This window comes from Solea solea, chromosome 2 (assembly GCF_958295425.1).
Source record: "Solea solea chromosome 2, fSolSol10.1, whole genome shotgun sequence".
Classification (NCBI taxonomy): domain Eukaryota; kingdom Metazoa; phylum Chordata; class Actinopteri; order Pleuronectiformes; family Soleidae; genus Solea; species Solea solea.
This window is the reverse complement of record NC_081135.1, coordinates 10,154,122-10,173,002: the sequence shown is the minus strand read 5'-3', so window position 1 is coordinate 10,173,002 and position 18,881 is coordinate 10,154,122. Positions and strand designations below refer to the sequence as shown.

The window sequence follows — 18,881 nt, the reverse complement described above, 5'->3', positions numbered from 1 at the left end:
TGGATCCGAGGCGAGGAACACGCCGCTCCGGTGGATCAATTGTTTTTTAAACACTGCGCGGCAACATGTGACTGATATTACATTTTAATCCCCGCAAATGATGTCTTTCTCCATCATGACAACTGGAGAGAGAAAACAGGACAACAATAATCTCTTGTTTTCTTTCCTCGTGTTTCTGTTGCGGGCAAATATTCAGGGGAAGAATTAAAGGGTGGGGGGGGGGTATACAGAGCTTGATAGACACTGAGGCACACATGGCTGAGCAGAGAGTATCAATGTCTCACACACACACACGCACACAGTGCCAGACAGATTAAGGCTCTGATTAAGGCTGGTGTTGCATGAAAGTCTTGGAACAGTAAATATCCTTAATTTGTAGTGTAATTAAACAGATTAGCTGCTGTGAATATCTTAACGGGGATTAGCTCGCACACATACACACACAATGCACCAGGCGGTGACTGCACCCACACAGAGACAGAGCGAGAGTACACTCATTAAAACATTCATAACGTGGATTTTTTTTTTTTATGACAAAAATGCAAATGTGATGCAGAAGACTTCCGTGTGAGAGAGAGAGAGAGAGAGAGAGAGAGGTAGACAAACTGACAGGTCGTGGTTAACCTGCAGGATTAGACGCCAGTCATCACCTCTCCTTTCAAAGACTCCCATTAAAATACAAGTCTTTATCACGGTAACAGGGCACAACAAACTGTTTTTTTTTCTGGGCTGCACTGAGAGCCAGGACAGAAAAAGGCAAAGGAGACACACATGAAAAAAAACAGAAGAAGACTTGTAAGGATGGAGTCAGTGGCGCTTGATCCTGTGTAGCTAAAAGGAAAGCTGCCAATCAAAGGGAGTTGAACACTGTTCCATCTCCTCCATTGGCCTGGGGCCTGAGCACAGCACTGCCAATGTGACTCTCATGCCAAAAAACACCCAAAATGATAAATGTAGATATACTAAGCATATCAGCATTGTATAATGTTGTAAATCCTTACAGGAATTCTATAAAAACACAAAAAAAGGGGTAAATGTTTCTCTCAGGAGACACAAACACAGCCAAAATGACTATGGTTATTTACTTTATTTGCAATAATGACTATAATAATGTTGCTCTGTGTCCATGTTTGCATGAAAATGTTAGAATCAAAACATTTTTGATATTTTATTATATTATTGTTATTTTACACTCAGCGGTATTGTCAGATCAGCACCTCGCTTGATACCAGTGATCTGTTTCATAAGCTTCAACTGAACTTCATATTTAAAACAGTGCAAAAAAGTACTGAATAAAGTTAACTTTATTTATTTCAGCATTTATTTCATTACTGCATGATGAGAACAAGCAGAGCTGCCAATCGAATGCAAGTTATAATATATACTTAGCATATATATATATATATATATATATTTAATAATCTGTCATGTAAACTTTGTGGAAGCCCCCGTACATGCCCCGTAGTGACAGATCCATGCATGTAAGCATGTTAATGACAGTTGGAGTGGTCAAAGAGGGAGGCACAACAAACACGCTGTCCCTGAATTAAATAGTTGTTGTAATTAAAGAGGGTGCATTCTCCGGCCGTGACATGCAGCCTTGCACACACGGCTAATGAACGACAGGAGGAGGAGAAGGAGGAAGGTAGAGGGAGAGCGAAGGACAAGTGGGAGGAAATAAAAAGCTGAGTAAAGAGGAAAGAAAAGCAGGGGCAGGGAAATAAAACAGATACACAATGAGAGATGTTAATGGATGAGACACGGGGAGTGTGTGTGTGTGAGGGTGAGAGACAGAGAGAGTGTGTGGCAAGGGGAGAAGCAGAGATAAGGGAGAAGTGCAGGAGAGGAGGAAAAGAGCCAATAAAACAAATGTCAAAAAGAAAAGAAAGCTTCTTAAATAAGAAGAGAAACTCTGAAGTGGTGTCACTGCTGGGCAGGATCGCTCTGTGTGTGTGTGTGTGTGTGTGTGTGTGCGTGTGTGTGTGTGCGTGGAGGAAGCCACTCTGACGCAGGATGGAGGCATTTGTCTCTGAGTGGAATTACAAGTGGCAGCCTGAACAAACCCTCCAGTGGTCTAGAAGAAACAGAAGAGGAGGAGGAGGAGGGGAAGAGTCCTCCATCTTTCCTGTCCTTTGTTTCCCTGGGTCAAACGGTGTGTATGAGAGAGAGAGGGAGGGAGAGAGCGAGAGAGAGAGAGAGAGAGAGAGAGAGAGAGAGAGAGAGAGCGAGACACACTCAGAGAAACCTTAAAAAAAAAAGTATTATAATTTTTTTAGGTTTACGGTTTGGTTAAGGTTCGGTATTAAGTGGTTACAGTAAAGGTTAGGGATTAGGTTACATGAATAAAAGTCAATGCACTGTCCTGACAAGAATAGTGGGTTCAAATGTAAGCATGATGTAATAATAATAATAATAATAATACATTTAATTTAAAAGCGCCTTTCAGGTCACTCAAGGACACTTTACAACACGATAAATTAAAATCACACAATTTCGTAAAAAAACAAAAAAGGAGCACATAAAATCAATGTGTGATGTGTAGTGTTAACTAAATGCCTGTGCATGGATGGGATGCATCATTGTGTTTCCTCTGTGTGTGTGTGTGTGTGTGTGTGTGTGTGTGTGCGCGCGAGGGAGAGCTCAGTCCTCCTGAAAGGAGACATCTGTGCCAGGCCAACTGGACAATCCAACTAACTCTAGGAGCTGGCACCGGACGCCGCGGAACAACTGAGAGCCAACCCTGCTCATCATTAGGCTGAAGAAAATGGCATGGGGGCTCCAAAGTCTGCCAAACACAGCGCCAGGAAGCAAGAAGCTTCGAGGATGACAATGTGGCACCCTGGACCTGTTTGGTTGTGCTCAGAATGATTCAAAGTTGGTTCCATTTTGTTTAGTTAGTGACTCGAGTCCATCAATCTTTATTGCTGTAATAACATAATTTAAAAATCATTTAAAAGTGCTTGAAAATAGTGAGAAAAAAAAAATCACACATCGCTGCCCCCTTTGTCACCTGGAGAACAGTACTTAATAATACCAATAGGTGTCAGTATTGGGTTGGCTCCTATGCTGACTGGCCTGAGTTCTAGCAGAGAAACAGGTGCTGCTCAGCCAAGACTGTGTTTTTGTTTGTTACTCAAGTAAAAAGAAGAAAGAAAGAAAAAAGTACAAGTGCCATAAAGTCATTTACAATGTTAAAATCATGTGTTTTGGGATGTTAGCTCTTAGAAAAACACTGGCTAACTGTCATTAGCCTCGTAGGCTAATTTGGCTAGCTAGGCTGGCCACATTAGCTGTGTCGTCATGCAGTATGTGCAGATAATATTTGTATTAATGAATAAGCCACAGGTTTCTTGATGTTTAATGCTTACTTGGTTAGTTGGTAAACTATAGTTATGCTGCTGAGAACAGGAAGTCAGCTCAGACAGCTTTGCTGGCAGCAGAATAAAATCAAATATAAATATGGCCAAAAAAGGTTATTGCAATAAATCGATTTCAAATCAGTCTGTATTCTTAATTGATCAGATGATTAAGAATTGATTTTTGCTGAATAAACCATTTTAAATGTTTCTTTTAGGGACAGAAAACAATGTTTCACGCATCTGAGGAAACAGTCAAAGTAATTTCCCGTCTACAAGTTAAATATTTGCTTTATTGCGATTGAAGAAAGTTATATTGCAGTATATTATTATTGAAATATTGCTCAGCCTTTGTGGCAACTGAATGAGCCGTCCCTCATTCAACAAGTGCCACAATGACAGAGGCCAAGAAAGGGCTGCTGTTATGCTCACAAGTCTTGGACATGTTCCTTCCCATGCTGTGCAATTGTGATTCTGCCTGTGAATATTCAGTTTGTTTGTAAACTCAAAGAACAGAGCTTGTGTGTGCGGCCAACAAAAAAAAAGTCTTCCCACAAGACGTCGCCGCATCATTTTTGAACGCCTGCCTGGGAACGGAGTAGGAGACGAAAGGTTTTTTTTTTTTTTTTTTTCAACCTCCAGAGGAAACAGTGTCCTCTTTGTTTGTCCCGCGCAGATAATAATCTTAGTGCTGATTCAGTACCATGAGAGGTGGTGTAACTGCTGTCTCAGGCCTTAGAAAAGCGTTCCATCACCCCCACGCGTCACATAGTCATTTGTAAAAGGCTTCCCCTCTGAGCCCCCGGAGACTGTCCGGCTATGACAGAGGAAGCAAATAACAGCCCACACCTCAATGTCACCCTCGCTCAAGTGCAATTATTTGCCTTATGTGCGAGCCATATTTCACTCGCCATCCTTCTTGCTTTGTCAAGATGCCGGAAAACGCACGGACTGGACAACGTCAACTCATCAGAGGGTATTTTGACTAATGTCCAGCGGAGGCCTGCTGGCACGGGGCAAAAACCCTGGCAGATATCAAGTGATGATAGCAATGTTGACTCATTTAGTGCAAGATTGAATTCCTTCAGCACCACCACCTCCACCCCCTCATCGCTCATGCTGTCACATAAAGGGCTCGCAATTGAGACTGATGCTATCAAGAAATGGCTTAATTAGCTTGTAATAAATTCTCATTTCCGCCCGTGCCCTGGCCAGATTTGTGCGCGTGTGCCAAGTGATGAAGGGTTGGTAATTTCATACTGGCATTCAGCGGGTTTCCTCTCTTCTGCTGCCTCCCTCCCTCCCCTATTCTCCCCTGGTCATTTCACAGGAGAGCGCATCTGTAAATGTCACCCAAACACACACACACACACACACACACACACGTGGGAATGCAGCATTTTTCACACACACACACACACACACACACACACACACTCAGGAGCCACAGCGATTAAAATGTTTAGGGGATGAAATTACTTGATTGAGCTTTGTTTAACAGTGAGATGGTCTGTGAGGAACTGTGTTTGGCGCAAATCAAAAGCAGACAAATGGATTCAGTAGCAACTACATCAGACTTCTGGACATTTGCCGCGTCATGACGACACATCTCCGCTTGTTTGCAGCACCTTCAACTTAAACTTCCATGCAAATTTGACTCCCAAATTTAAACACAAAGCATTTAGGCTGCTTTTTTACATTTCAATGTTAAACAGAGGCTATGAGAATGTGCAAGAATATCTTATATGGGAGGTTATTTTCAGCACAACGTAGAATTTCTTTCATTTTCTCCAACTTTATAAACACATCTGAGCAAAAAAGTTTTTTAAATCGGATTGATTTGTGAAATTTGGAAAATAAAAATGCACAATTATTGCTACTGTGGTTTGAAAAAACAACAAAAAATGAATCCAGGAAGCTGTGTATTATTCCCGTGACAATTTAACAAGGGTTAACAACCACAATGAATCACTGAGCACAAAACGTTGTTGGTATCAAGGTCCAGCATTTTGAAACTCAGCTATTAAAGAGCCATGAGGAATTCAGGGCAGATAGATTTAAAAACTCCAGAAAAAAATATTAAAACCCAGTCTGTTATTTGCAGCCACAAACTGATTAACAAATAATTCATCGCATATACTTTGATACTTGATTGTGTTTCAAGTGGAATAGCATAAATGCTTCAAATGTGAGGATTTATTTATGTCTCTCTGGCTTGAATAAACGTGGGACTTTTGGGAGTTTTAAATTCATAGAGTCATCACATTTGGCTGTAAGGAAACATAAAAAGTCTCAGTTTTCTTCACATGTTTATCAACGCTTCATCAAAATTATGAAATAAGGACATAATGGCCAGATGAATCAATGTCAGTTGCAACCGAAAGCCCAGGAGGTTCCACTGAAAGCAGCTTGATCAATAGGTCCTGCCATTAGATCTTACTCAGGAGGAGATGAAGTGATGGCCTCACAGTTCCAGAAGCTGGGATTCTGCTTCATGATCAAACCTGCCTGACAAGTGAAGAATCAACATTGATCTTCATTGCAGTTAAACGGCTAAACCAGACATGAAAGAGGGCAGCCGATACAGAAGTTGGAAACAGTTCTGTTTGTGGGTGATTTCCAAACTAAAATGAAGATTAATACGACTCGCCAAAGGGCAGTGCCTCTGCACAAACACATTTAGATCCCCTCACAGTGCCAACGTTCAGCGAGGACGCAGCCGAACATCAATCAACGTCACTGTGTCAACGTTTCCGTGCTTGGCACACGTGTGCTTGCGCTTTACTGTACCAAACACACACACACACACACACACACACACACACACACACAGTTTAGCGTTCACAGCTCGCTGGCAGCAGAGCTGCAGACATTAGTCTCTCTGCGAGAGCTGACAGACAGCGAACATCTCCAGCCTTGACTCACTTCAGCCTGATATTCAGTCGCCTCGCAAATGACAGGACAGATAGGTGGTGCTTGTGCAGCTGCGGTACAGAGGTGGGCTGTGAGTGAGATGAGAGACCCAAGAGCTGGCAGTCAGGGTCACACAAATATCACCTCTGTCTACACGCACACATAACTTCCCAGGAGGCATAGCTCAGATTCTTGGACGGAATTAGCATCACAAATATCTTGGATGTGAGCGTATGCATGGAGAATAAACGAGCAGCCAGCAAGGGTGTCACTTTCCTCCTCCATTCATCCTGTCTGTCACCTATCCATCTGTGCATACATCCACTCCTGGGTTAAAGGCAGCATCCAGGGCAGTGTGTTTGTACATACTGTATATACACTCACTGGCCACTGCAGACATGGTCAGTATGAGCTGCTGAAGTTCAAACTGGCTTTGAATGTGACGTCAAGGCTGTTGCTCGGAGCGTTTCTGAGACGGCTGAGTCAATCCACTGGGAGTTGTACACACAACCACTCCACCTCTGGAGTTTACAGAGGATTATCCAAAACAGATGGAATAGCAACAACAACAGAATAACCACCAAACCAGGTCCAAATGGGTCTGATACTGGACAAAAAGCACTGCATCACATATCAGAAGAAGAGGAAGTCAGATACCATTCAAACCCCCCCCAAATATTCAATGAATGCTTCGCTAAGCACAGGCAGTAAAGAAAGACACGCAGTGATTATGAGACAAAAAATCATCAGTATCAGTAAATACTATAGTTTGGGTTAGAGCTCAAAGCCATCGCGATATAACGTTTTCAAATCAGTCCATATCGAAAAGTTTCACAATCAATGTCGGACCAATAAAGATTGATTTTTTTTTTAGGGTAAATGTTGAAGAAACCAGTTTATTATGGACTTTATCTATCTTATTCTATCTACTGTAAATATGTGTGCGTCTCCAGATCCACCTTCGATACGAAACCCCCCAGAGACGGAGCCAAAAGTCGACTCATGTCCTTGAAGTTGGAAACAAAAGCATCCTGGAATCCCATTTGTGTCTGCGAGCGGTTGGATGACGGCCAGGCTCACCTCTGAACATCAATCCACAAACCCTCCCCGCGTTCCCATTTCTTTCTTTCTTTCTTTGTTTGTTACTTGACCAGTTGCATAATCCCTTTCAGCAAACCCTCATTATGTCAATAAGAAGATTCTGGCATCGCAAACTGCTCCTCAGCCTAAACTGAGACACACTGTGCAAGATAAGTCGAGTGCATCTCATTCCGGAGCAGATACTCCAACCACAAAGCCCATTAATGCCTGCACTGCTGACAAAGCTGAGTGTAAAAGTTACAAAAAACAAACAATTAATAGAACAATAAGAATAGCACAAATTCCTCAAGAGTCAGAGCCAGGGATAATTATGTGCTTGAATAAACAGCCAGTAAGAGTTTCTGCTTGATGAGGAAAATGTCACACATAGGATATCAACAAATATCCTACAGGGAAGCCACAAGGGGAACTACACACAGTGCTGTGCAGCTCATAAATAAAAATATCATTAACTTGACTGGAAAGTGAGTTTACAAGCCGTTATAGAAATATTGCAGGGACATTACAGTGATTTTCGTCCAGGGGTTGACACCAGGGGGTCTAATGATGAGAGCGGGATGTTTTCTCACCGCCTGTATCACCTCGACATCTAAATTATTTACACACACACACAGTGAGAAATAAAGATTGTTCCGCCGCTGCCACAGAGCTCAAGTCATATAAATAAGCGCAAATAGGTCCATCATTGTCCGCTTATGGGAATTAAATTAAAACGGTGGCGGATTCGTTCCTATTTAGGCTGCAACAGTGGGAATGTCGATTTATATCAGAGGATTATTTCACAAAGATAGTGTTGATGTTAATGGTAATGTTGAATGTAAGATCAACAACATGCAGCACTTTTTTTTTGGTGAATCTGGAGAGATTAAATGTAAGGAGAACGATAAAGAGGGGAGTTTGGAGAGGTTTTTACGCAGCGCCTGGCACGCTCTTACAAGAGGCTCAATGTCACAGTTTACAGCTGCTGCTGCTGGTGGTGTGTGAGCCTCAGCTGTGGCTGTGGATGTGAAGTTCTGTCAAGTTTGCAGCAGCGATGCAGCCGCAACCGCCACAATTGTCCACATCACTGTCATTCCACGGCACAACAGTTGTGAGTGTGGAGTGAGTGTGTGTGTGTGTGTGCATGTGGAGACCAGAGGGAAGGGAAGGTAAGGGGGGGTCACTTCACCCCGACTTCTATCCAAAGTGCAGCGACACTTACCTGATTGTGCCGCACTCGATCCGACCAGCAGCAGCGTGGCGAGGACGTAAGCGGGGAACTTCATCTTTGAAAAGGAAGAAAAAAAGCCGGGGTGGGGGCTTGCTTGTCTTGTTTACTCCCAGAACTCACATGTCCAATTAAGATATCCTCCTGAATCACACGCGCACACACGAATAAAATAATAATAAATAATAATAAAAAAAAGAAATAAACACGTCGGAGTCTTCTCGCCTTCTTCTGCGCCTTGGAGAGCTTTTTACGCACCGCGCGGTGTTTGTTGTTGTGTTTGTTTATCGGTTCCCGGAGCAGCGCTTAGGTTCGCTTTCCACCGCGGACACTCAGTGCCATTTACTCACACTCTCTCTCTCTGCCACAGCTCCGGTGGCTTGGGGGGGAGGAGGGAGGGAGGGAGTGTGTGTTGGGATGGAGAGAGGAGTGGGGGCGCTCTGCGCACGCCTCTTTAGTGTGACTGACGCTTCATTCAACCTATTAATGTGGCCATCCAGGAGATTTGGAAACATTTTTTGGGGGGGAGGGGTCTAAACTCACTCATGAACCTATCTCGTTTCCTGATTGGCCATTGTCAGCTGCCGATACACCTGTCACGCGCAGGTTTGGTTTTGCTTTCCCACGGAAAGAAGTAAAGTCCAAAATGTAAAATGTCATTTAGAATCCTGCTCTGTTTGATGCTACACAGCCAGTGATATATACGATACAAGATGACCCTGTAGTATATGAGATAAGATAAGATAAGATAAATTAGATAGTAATTCAAACGGACACAGCAGCACAAATGGTAGCCGTACAATGCAATAAAATAAGAAATAAATAACACACACGCATTAAAAGTAGCCTACTATACATTAGGGCTGAAACAGTAACTCGATTAATCAATTATGAACCAATTCTGACCCAACAATAAATCTCCCGTGACCCATGTGTGGGCCCCGACCCAGTCTTTGGGAACCGCTGTTACAGTGTGACAGTTTGTGCAGTTTTTTTAAACAGATTTAACCGTTTTAGACATTTTACAAATACACATAATTGCCTTGTTTTTATATTTTATACATAAAAGCCAATGAACTCAATTGTTTTCAGTGCTGTTTTTTTTTTAATAAACTAAATATAAGGGAATAAAGCAGTGCCCAGAGTCTGCACACTGCACAGCCTGTAAACTTTGATGACACTAGTTAAAATGGGGTTTGAATGAACGGACGCCGTCATGTCCAAGGCTGCTCATTTGAGGTCTCTCTGCTCTGGGTCTCTGTGCGTGGACTAATGTGAGCTATTTATGGCACAAGGGCAAATGTATATGGATTTGCGATGCATGTTAAAGTGAAAAGTGTAAAGCATAACTCTTTACATGTTTTACCCCCCCCACAGTCCTGACAGCAGACGTGTGTAAGGAGCAGAGAGGTGGTGCCAGACGGGAGTCTTATTCAGTGTCCTCTGCTGTCCTCTAGGGGATTTTTATGAGAATGACTATTTTCTAACCTGCAGCTAACTGCAGTCATCGCACATATTCAGGCCACACCATTCCATTTAAGTCCCATGCAGGTAAAAACTAAACGATCCAGACATTTATTTCAACAGAAAGTCACATAAAAGTGACATTTGGGCTGAAAAGCAGAAAACAATCATGTAAATGAGTCGCCAATTCATGCGACCATCCATCTTAAACTGCACTTGTATTTTTAATTGCTGATGAAATGAACTTAAAGATGTGGCCGAAAACATGCTGCATACTGTATAAATGTTGGACACTAGAGAGCAGCACAAGGCAGAGAAGACACCTAAACAGTTTTAATGGACACACAAAACTGAGTTAACATCCAATGTAGAATGTTCTAGAGCTGCATTTGTGGATGTTCTGCAGCTGCTGATGTGCTTTTACCCAATAGGAATTCCCAGTGTGGACAATGAAACATATTTAATTGATTTGATATAAATAACTTCACTTATATGGTGTGATTTCTTCCTCTTATTGTTTTAGCCCCAGTTTCCTGGAATAACTTACAAAAAGGAGCTTAAAATTTCACAGCTGATCACTTTGGGAGTGCGTTGTGATTATATTCTTAATATCCTGCCTTACATTTTATTGTCTTTTATCTTAATTGTTTTTTTAATGTCTTTAACAGTGTGTGATAGTTGTTGTTGTTGTTCCCCCCTGAGTGTATCTCTACTATTTATCGCCATATATGTTAGGGGTATTTGTGATGAGGCCTTCGACCTTGTGATTAATGATTCCCAGGCTTCGTTTTCACTGTACTTATTTTGGGGTGTGACTTTGCTTTGCCCTCTGTGAGCAGCAGCAGCAGCGGGACAAGGGGATCGGATGACAGGCGGAGCTGCTGTGATTTCAGGGGCCACAGTGAGCGGACAACACACGGACACTGCTACAGTGGAAGGTCAAGGGGCTCAGATTCAGCTGCAGTGGTTGTTGTGGTGAATATTCCCCCAGAATCGTTGATCCTTGGTCCTGAACGCTCAGTAGGGAGAATGGTGTGTGAGCAGCTGAACCACAGAGAGTGAGCAGGAAAAAAAGCCTGGTGGTGGTGGTGGTGGTGGTGTTGTTGTTGTTGGCCAGCATGGCTCTGGGGATCAGCGTCCTTCTCAAAGTGGGACTTCTGTTGTTGACGGCAGGTGAGTTTTCTTCAAGGAACTTTTTCTTTTAGACGTGATGTAGATGTGAGTGAGTAGAAGTGTTGGAGAACAGTGAACACATGAGGTCAGTTGATCACTCACCGCGGGGTCCTTTATGAAGATTGTATTTGTTTTATTATTTATTTATTACTAATTATTATTAATAATAATAATAATAATACTAAATTCAACTGTTAAATGCTCCAACAGGTTATATTTATTATTACACTGAACTGTTAAATGCATTAACAAGTTGTGCCAAAATACCTTTTTTCACAATGAGGTTATACAGCAACATATATAAGCAAAATGTTCACGAAATATAACGCTTTTTAAAAAATGGCTCTTATGAGTATTATACTATAGCACAATTACTGTTGTTTATGCATCCCCATGTGATTGACTAACAATAATAGTATCAATAATAGGCAATAACAGTGTTTCCTAAATTTTTATTTATTTTCATTTTATTCATCATTAAATATTTTACTGCTATGCCTTTGACGCACCATTATTTTGAGTATCTATGACAGAACTTTCCCATGAATCGAGGAATCACAACTTCAATTTTGGAACATACTGTACATGTAGAGTATTTGGTAAACAAACAAACGACTGGACGACAGCATCTTTATAGAGAGAAGTCGACTTTAGTGCAGTACTTGAGTAAAGTCCACTATTTGGCATCAGGTTGGTTGGAGAAGGCACAGTATAGAAGTATAAAAAGGTGCCATGTTCCTCCATCAGCACGAGCACACAAACACTTTCTCCCCCAAGGACAGAACGACGACATAATTATGGTTAAAAACAGAGGATTGAAAGGCAGCTCTCGTTTCACCAACCCGAGCGACACGTGAGCTCCAGTAAATGTATCATCTCATTGTCACAAGTATCCGTTTTTACAGTCTGTAAATACTAGTGTCCCGGAAAGGAAAGACAGAAGTATATATACACAGTAAGTATATACTATAGTCACAGTATGTGTACTCGACAAAGGAACGTGACGTGCGTATCGAGGGTTTGCAGCCAAGTCTGCAGGCAGCTTGGATATCAGACTCTCCCACCAACTGTTGCAGACAGACGCACACAGAGACAGGTGTGTCAGCAGACACCACCGACAGGGGTAACGACCATTTCTCACATTCTTCCTGCGGTTGCATCTCTCTTTAAAGCCTCGTGTCTTCCCCCACGAGTGGGCCAAAAGCCTCCGGACCCAGTTGGTCCTTATCAGGCCGCTCCAGGCCACAGCTTCACCAGCACAGCAACAGCAACAGCAACCTGTTTGTTTCCACACCCACAGACTTAAGCTCCCTCTCCTACTGCACCTCACAGTGGTTTCATATTCAACGCCGAGCCCTGTGGGACGACCACAGAGGCCCGCGTCCGTGTTAAGACGCTGATTACATGCGCGTCTGAAGTAAACAAATGGGATTGGAGCTAAAATTAAAAACTCCTTTCTCAGAGAAAGTAAGCGTATAATAGGGAAGGAAATGTTCTACAGGGATAAGCGGTGCCAGCACACAACAAACTCCTTCCTAATCATCCGGAATTAAACATCATCTCGATCAAGGATACAAAGTTTGTCCTCGTCACTCGGTGGAAAAGACTCATCACAGCTCGCCTTGTTCTCTTTTGCTTTCTAGCTCAAGTCCTTCCTCTGGTGTCCGCCTGCAACCGGGGCTTCTACGAGGGGATGATCAACGATTTATGCTTGGCCAAATTCCGACTGGACATGGGAGGACTGGACCAAGGCCTGTGGTGCAGCTGGACGGACACGATGGAGTGAGTTCAGCGACTCCGACGTGCAAAAAGATAGACGATGCATGAGTTGGATTGTAACGGAAAAAGGTTTCCGGAGGCAAAACCATCAAGGGAACTAACTCTAAATACTCCCATGTAACTATAAATCACCAGAAAACCAAATGCACTTTAATAACTTGACAGTTGCACTTACTTATGCGAAACAACACTGCACACAGGTCAAAGGAGCTATATTATCTCAATTGAGGAGATGAGATGAGCCTATGTACTGTATCATCGAGGTATCAGTGTTTGACATGAATCATTTGATATTTGAAAAAGACTATAAAAGACTTCAAAAATGACCTCATAAAAGATAACAGAATGAAAAACATGAATATGTTAATATCTGCAAATGATAAAAGTCTGGTAAATACTGTTGCTTAACCCTTTAACACCTAAAAATGTCCCGTAACTAAGTGCCTTTGCCCATTTTTCCCACAATAACTCTCAATATCTGGCAGTTATTTCCTATTTACTGTATGTTAAAATAATGTATTAACAATTTAAAAACCGTAGTGGTACATGAACACCAGCCTCTACATTCCAAAAAATGGAATGTAGAGGCGTTTTTCCATCTCTCTCCTCTCTGGCCGCTGATTTGCCGGCTTCCCGCAACGGCGCAAGTAAAATTACCGTAATAACCACACTTTTCAAACCGTTGCGTAATTACGATGATGTAAAGTGTGCCGTCTTCTATACGCTTGGCGTTGAAGGATTAAAGATGGTTTGAAAGGGTTTTTTGTACAGCTCTGGGTTCAGTTCAGTTCATAGAGCTTTATTGTCCCTCAAGGGTAAATTAGCTTTCACACTTGGCGGTCCAAAAAAACAAAAACAAACAGTAAAAACAATTAGCAAACACAATAAAACAAGAACAGACAGCAGAGACGCACACATTACAACCCAAGTCGCCTTAAAACAATCCCAAATTCCAAGTCCATAAGAACCGTAAAGAGCGATACAGTGAACAACTGTGCAAAAATGCAGGCATTTCATTCTACACGGAGGAATATAAAGTGTATAAACTGTTAGTTATGACACTGGGGAGCCTTCGTAACCCTGCACGCGGAACAGGAATGAATTCATCAAGAAGTGGTTTCGTTCACTTTGTGGAAAGATATCTTTTTTTTCCCCTGACCTCACAACTGTATTCACCTTATGGTGTTTTTTTTACCGACCACATCACTTTGTCACAGCCTTTTACTTTAGCTGTCGGATTACTGTATCGTGTGTGTGTGTGTGTGTGTGTGTGTTAGACACAGTGTGTCTTGCAGCAGTTCTTTTCCAAACACTGACAGACAGCAGGGTGAAAGCATCTCAGAGGCTTGCAGCAGAAGGAACTGTCAAAACTGTGTGATTTCCCTCCTGGCTCTCTGTCCTCTCTTGGTATAACTGCTGTGTGTGCGCGTGTGTGTGTGTGTGTGTGTATATAATATATAGGGGGGGTTTGCAGTTGCATCACAAAAGTTCAAGCAACAATGTTCGAGGCCATAGTCAGTCGAGGTCAGTCGGAGGCGGTAGAGCGGCGGAGACACAGACGGGAAAAGACATAATAAGACGGGTTCAAACCGGTTCAGCGGCGTGAAAACTTCAAGAAAAAAGACGACGTGAGATAATCTTCCTCCTGTAGATGGAGAGTTGGACTGACAGGAGATGAAATGCGCCATTTTTGTGTCTCCGCAGCATCGTCCGCGAAGAGTACCACTGATGTTGTATGAGAACATGCTCCGTTTGTGTAAATAACCATTCTGGTTGTCACAACACAGAAGGCCAGATGGAAACCAATCATAACACACACACACACACACACACACACACACACACACTCTGTGATAAATTTAGAAGCGGTCATTTCTGGGTATCGGGATGCGTGATCCGGCGCGGCTATCTGGTTCCAAGTTCATCAGAGTCTAAAATCCCAAGAGCTGGAGAGCCGGGTCCAATTAATAACAGTGGAAGTGGCTTGTCCTTGAAAATGAAACTGCAGGTTTCAATGGGCACAAAATCCCGAGCACTTTTATATCAGCGCTGCCGTTTTCAGGAGCTTTTCAGTCATGTTCAGCCGAAGGTGTAATGCTAGAATTCCCCGGGGCAAAATATCCTCATGTCAGATTTGATGACATCCACACATACAGGTCTCATTTCAGCTGCGCTGCACATTTAGGATCAGTATTTCATCTACTTATTTATTTAATTGAAGTTTCTTATCGATTTGTGTTGTCATTTCAAATCTACAGACAATGGATAGAAACCAAACACGTATACACGTGTATTTGTTTGCACTTGTCTGAAAGAAAACTTGTTATAGTAGTTCAGTAGTACAAAAACTGTAATTGCAAACTCGCCAATAATAAACTAATTCAACTAAACTTATTTACCCTTTAACACCTAAGCCTCAAATTTGACCTTTTGCTTAATTTAAGCATAAAAGGGCCATACGCGATACGCTCGGTGTTAAAGGGTTAAAACCCCTTAACTTTAATCTAATCCTGGTCCTGAGTTGTACAGTTAGATACGCGCTAAAACTACTTAGTCATGTTTCAGTGGATTTACTGTTTATTAATTAGGAGGGGTGAATGGCATAAGTATGTCTGTATTTGTGCATAATTGCTTTTTTTGTTTGGAATTTCATAATCTTAGATTAGGATTTTAGCTGTACTTCAGGCAAGGGCCTTGCTTTTTGGAGGCCGCCATCTTTGTCAAGCGGCCAGATGAGTGTGCATGATGCAAATGTGCAATGGGAGAAACTGGTATGTGAAGTTGTTTTGTTTTGCAATCTGCCGTCTCACCAAAAAAATTATCAAATTCTGCTCAAATCAGGACTGAGTTGTCTTATAAGGTACATTTTTTTGGTTTGTATCCACCTACTTTTTATGTAATTTATACAATAAAAGAAAACATTTACTGAAAATCAAAACATACTGAAATGAATTTAGATGAAAATCCTCAACATGAAACATAATATCATTAAAAAACATGCTGTATTTTCACATGCACTCCATGCAAATTACAATTGTTGCATACTGCATATTACATTTCAAGTGTTTTTAATGCAACAATAATAATAAAAATAATAATAATAATAATAATAATAATAATAATAATAATACTACAAGGAAATTCCACTCGGCCTCCAGATCTGCAGCCGCACACAGCAGTGGAAAGAGAATCTCTCCTGCTGCGGTGCAAAGCTGGAGTGCGGGCGCTGCCACGTTGGTATGCATCTCAGTTTCTCCTGCCCTCCACCACCTAACACTTATTTTTAGCCTTGCTAAGCCCAACGGTAATTCAAGACTTCTCTCTCTCCCACACTCCCCCCTCCAGCAGGAACCCCTTACACAGGTGACCAAACATTTCAGAAAGACACTACGACGTCCTAAAAACTCAAAATTAGGACAGATGTTCTCATTTCTAACACTTTGTTTTGTGTTTTAAACGTGATTAACGATCACTGCGGGAAGCTTTAACCGTGCCTCGCACTGTGGCCCCTCCCCCCTCCCCCCTGCAGGATATACGAGGGAGTGACAAACTGCACGTACCAGGTGGCGCTGAGGATGGACTGCTTCTGGCCCAATCACGTCGTCGACCGCTTCTTCGTGAACATTCACCAGCTCTACTTCCGCGACTGTGCGCTCACCGGCCGACTCCTCCACGACCCGCCGGTCAGCATCCTCGCCCCGTTCATCACGGTGCCGGTACTGGTCACGTTGCTCATGACTGCCCTGGTGGTGTGGAGGAGCAAACGCACAGAGGGAGTTTTATAGGACAAACCAAATTTACTGTGGTGTGATCAGTTGTTTTGTTTTTTTTACCTTTTTAAACTATGAAACAATGTAGTGTGCCATCTAGTGGTTAAATAATCGCATAATAACCGATAAAGAACAAATGTTCCCCTTTGTTTTACATTTAATGAAGAATCTTTTTACAGAACATATCATGAACATGAAATTTCAATAATATTGTGCGTATAGGTTTATCATATACACAACTTACAGATCGCAGTGAATCTACAAAGACACAACACATTTATCACAGGTATCTGGAACTGATAAATACAGTATTTGACATTAAATTTTCACAAATCCATCCTACGGACCGGACCCTCTCGTGGGCCGGTTCTGGCTCATGGGCTGTATGTTTGACACCGCTGGATAGGGTCTAGGGTCAACAAGAACTTTTTTCCTCGAAGCAATTAAATACCAGGCCAAAACATCATATCGTTATCCTTTGTACTGAAGGTTTTTCTTTAAATTTAAATGTATTCACTGGCCAATTTAAAAGATGTCAGTTTAAAAAAATAAAATACCTTGATTTAATAGTGTCTTAAAACTGCCCTCTGTTAATCTTTTAACATTCAATTAACGTTAGATAAGATAAGCAAATAATTATAAATTAATTTAATTAAAATCTGACTTTTTAATGAATTTACTGGGCTGGATATTAACCCATAGAACACAGAGCATTTTGGCTGCTTTTTTCCATTATTATGTTTAAAACGTACAGTATATGCAATATAGAGTGTCTTATATGCTTTTTTTTCCCCAGCACAACCTGTAGACAATCTGATGAAACATTTAACTGTATAAACACTCAAAAATGTTTAAAATTGGACTGAATACACAGTTCAAAGTTCACTTGGCTCATTTTTATGAACAAAAAGAAAAGAAAAATACACTCCATTTGTGTGACTTCTGCACAATTATTGCTACTTTATATCACAACGAAAAAACGCGACATAAAATGAATCATAACTTTGACTCAACAAGACATAAGACACAGAAAACGCATTTTTAAAGCCTGGATATGTGACATATAAACACCCCCCCCCCAGGATGTCCATATAAGGAGTTGTGTATTATTCCCCCAGCAATTTAAATATACATCAATTCATATAAGAGGTGTGTTTCATGTGGGAGTGGGCACATGAGCACGAGAAAGAGACAGGTCATAGGTGACTGTGTATATGGGATTGTGTCCATCCGTTGGAACATATTATAGTCTCACCCATTCATTTCCACATTGAATAAACCGCTCAATTTTTAATTTAAGTCCTTATCTCCTGATTTAATTTGTTCACATGTTTGTGGAGAGGATGAAATAGAATAGAAACACCAATAAGACAGTGTCAAAGTTTGGCAGGGGACAAAAAATGAAGATGTTCATTGAGATTCAGGAGGCCACACACGTTAATTGCCACCTGCACTTTGTGGCCCTAAACAATCTGCAAACACATAAATAAGGAGGTGGGGAGGACGACAGTCAGACAGCAAAGACACAGATAAATGATTGCTATACATTTGGAGGAGTAATGTGGAAATATGGGAAAAGGAGATAGAGAAAAGAGCCCCGGGGTCGTTCATCATGTACAGGAGTCGTGGGGGAAAACCAAGCGCGGCGCTGATTTCATTCTCGTCACATCTGCACTCGCGACGACGCACGATTATGAGGCAACTCAACTGTGCTCTTAATAGGATTTTTTTGTCAATAAAGTGACAATTGGTGCCGTCTTTTCAACGCGATTGGCACTCGAATTGGGTTGGAATACACAAGCGTGATAAAAGATGATAAAATGAGAGACAGGTGGTTTGTCTTCAGTGCAAAATGAACTTCTGTTGCGGGTCTGTGGACACAACGGACACAGTCGTGACAACTGAGCTAATTTATCAAAAAACAGTTGCACACTGTTGCTACACAGTTCTATTTCCCCTGCCTAAATCACAGTTTTGCACATTTCTGAAAACAAATTGCATTTTTTTTAGCTCACTTTGTTCCCATGGATACATCCATCCATCTATTTTTTATTTTTACCATTTTATCCTCCACATGAGGGATGCGGGGCTGCTGGTGCCAATCCCAGCTGACACAGG

The 18,881-nt window shown here is 41.8% G+C and overlaps 2 protein-coding genes across 4 annotated transcripts in view; one reads left to right on the top strand and one right to left on the bottom strand.

Moving 5' to 3' along the window:
• The window catches only part of LOC131450102 (receptor tyrosine-protein kinase erbB-4-like), a 253,626-nt gene extending 244,693 nt beyond the window's left edge, over nt 1-8,933 (bottom strand). For all 3 annotated transcript variants that reach the window (XM_058622190.1, XM_058622192.1, XM_058622191.1), the window contains exon 1: nt 8,572-8,933. In XM_058622190.1, the coding sequence (XP_058478173.1) occupies nt 8,572-8,635 (64 nt within the window). In that variant the 5' untranslated portion in view covers nt 8,636-8,933. The remainder of the gene's footprint in view (nt 1-8,571) is intronic.
• Nucleotides 8,934-10,882: 1,949 nt separating this feature from the next.
• Nucleotides 10,883-18,062, top strand: LOC131455623 (receptor activity-modifying protein 1-like). Its single transcript, XM_058623384.1, has 3 exons — nt 10,883-11,214; nt 12,858-12,996; nt 16,523-18,062. Exons 1-3 carry the CDS (start codon nt 11,160-11,162, stop codon nt 16,776-16,778), a joined length of 450 nt encoding a protein of 149 aa, XP_058479367.1. The 5' UTR covers nt 10,883-11,159; the 3' UTR covers nt 16,779-18,062.
• Nucleotides 18,063-18,881: the final 819 nt, after the last annotated feature.

Bases quoted from the DNA above. Each gene is read 5' to 3' on its own strand.
- LOC131455623 (XM_058623384.1), top strand. From the start codon at position 11,160: ATGGCTCTGGGGATCAGCGTCCTTCTCAAAGTGGGACTTCTGTTGTTG. The intron at 11,215-12,857 runs GTGAGTTTTCTT...TTTGCTTTCTAG, and splicing joins ACTTCTGTTGTTGACGGCAG to CTCAAGTCCTTCCTCTGGTG. The intron at 12,997-16,522 runs GTGAGTTCAGCG...TCCCCCCTGCAG, and splicing joins AGCTGGACGGACACGATGGA to GATATACGAGGGAGTGACAA.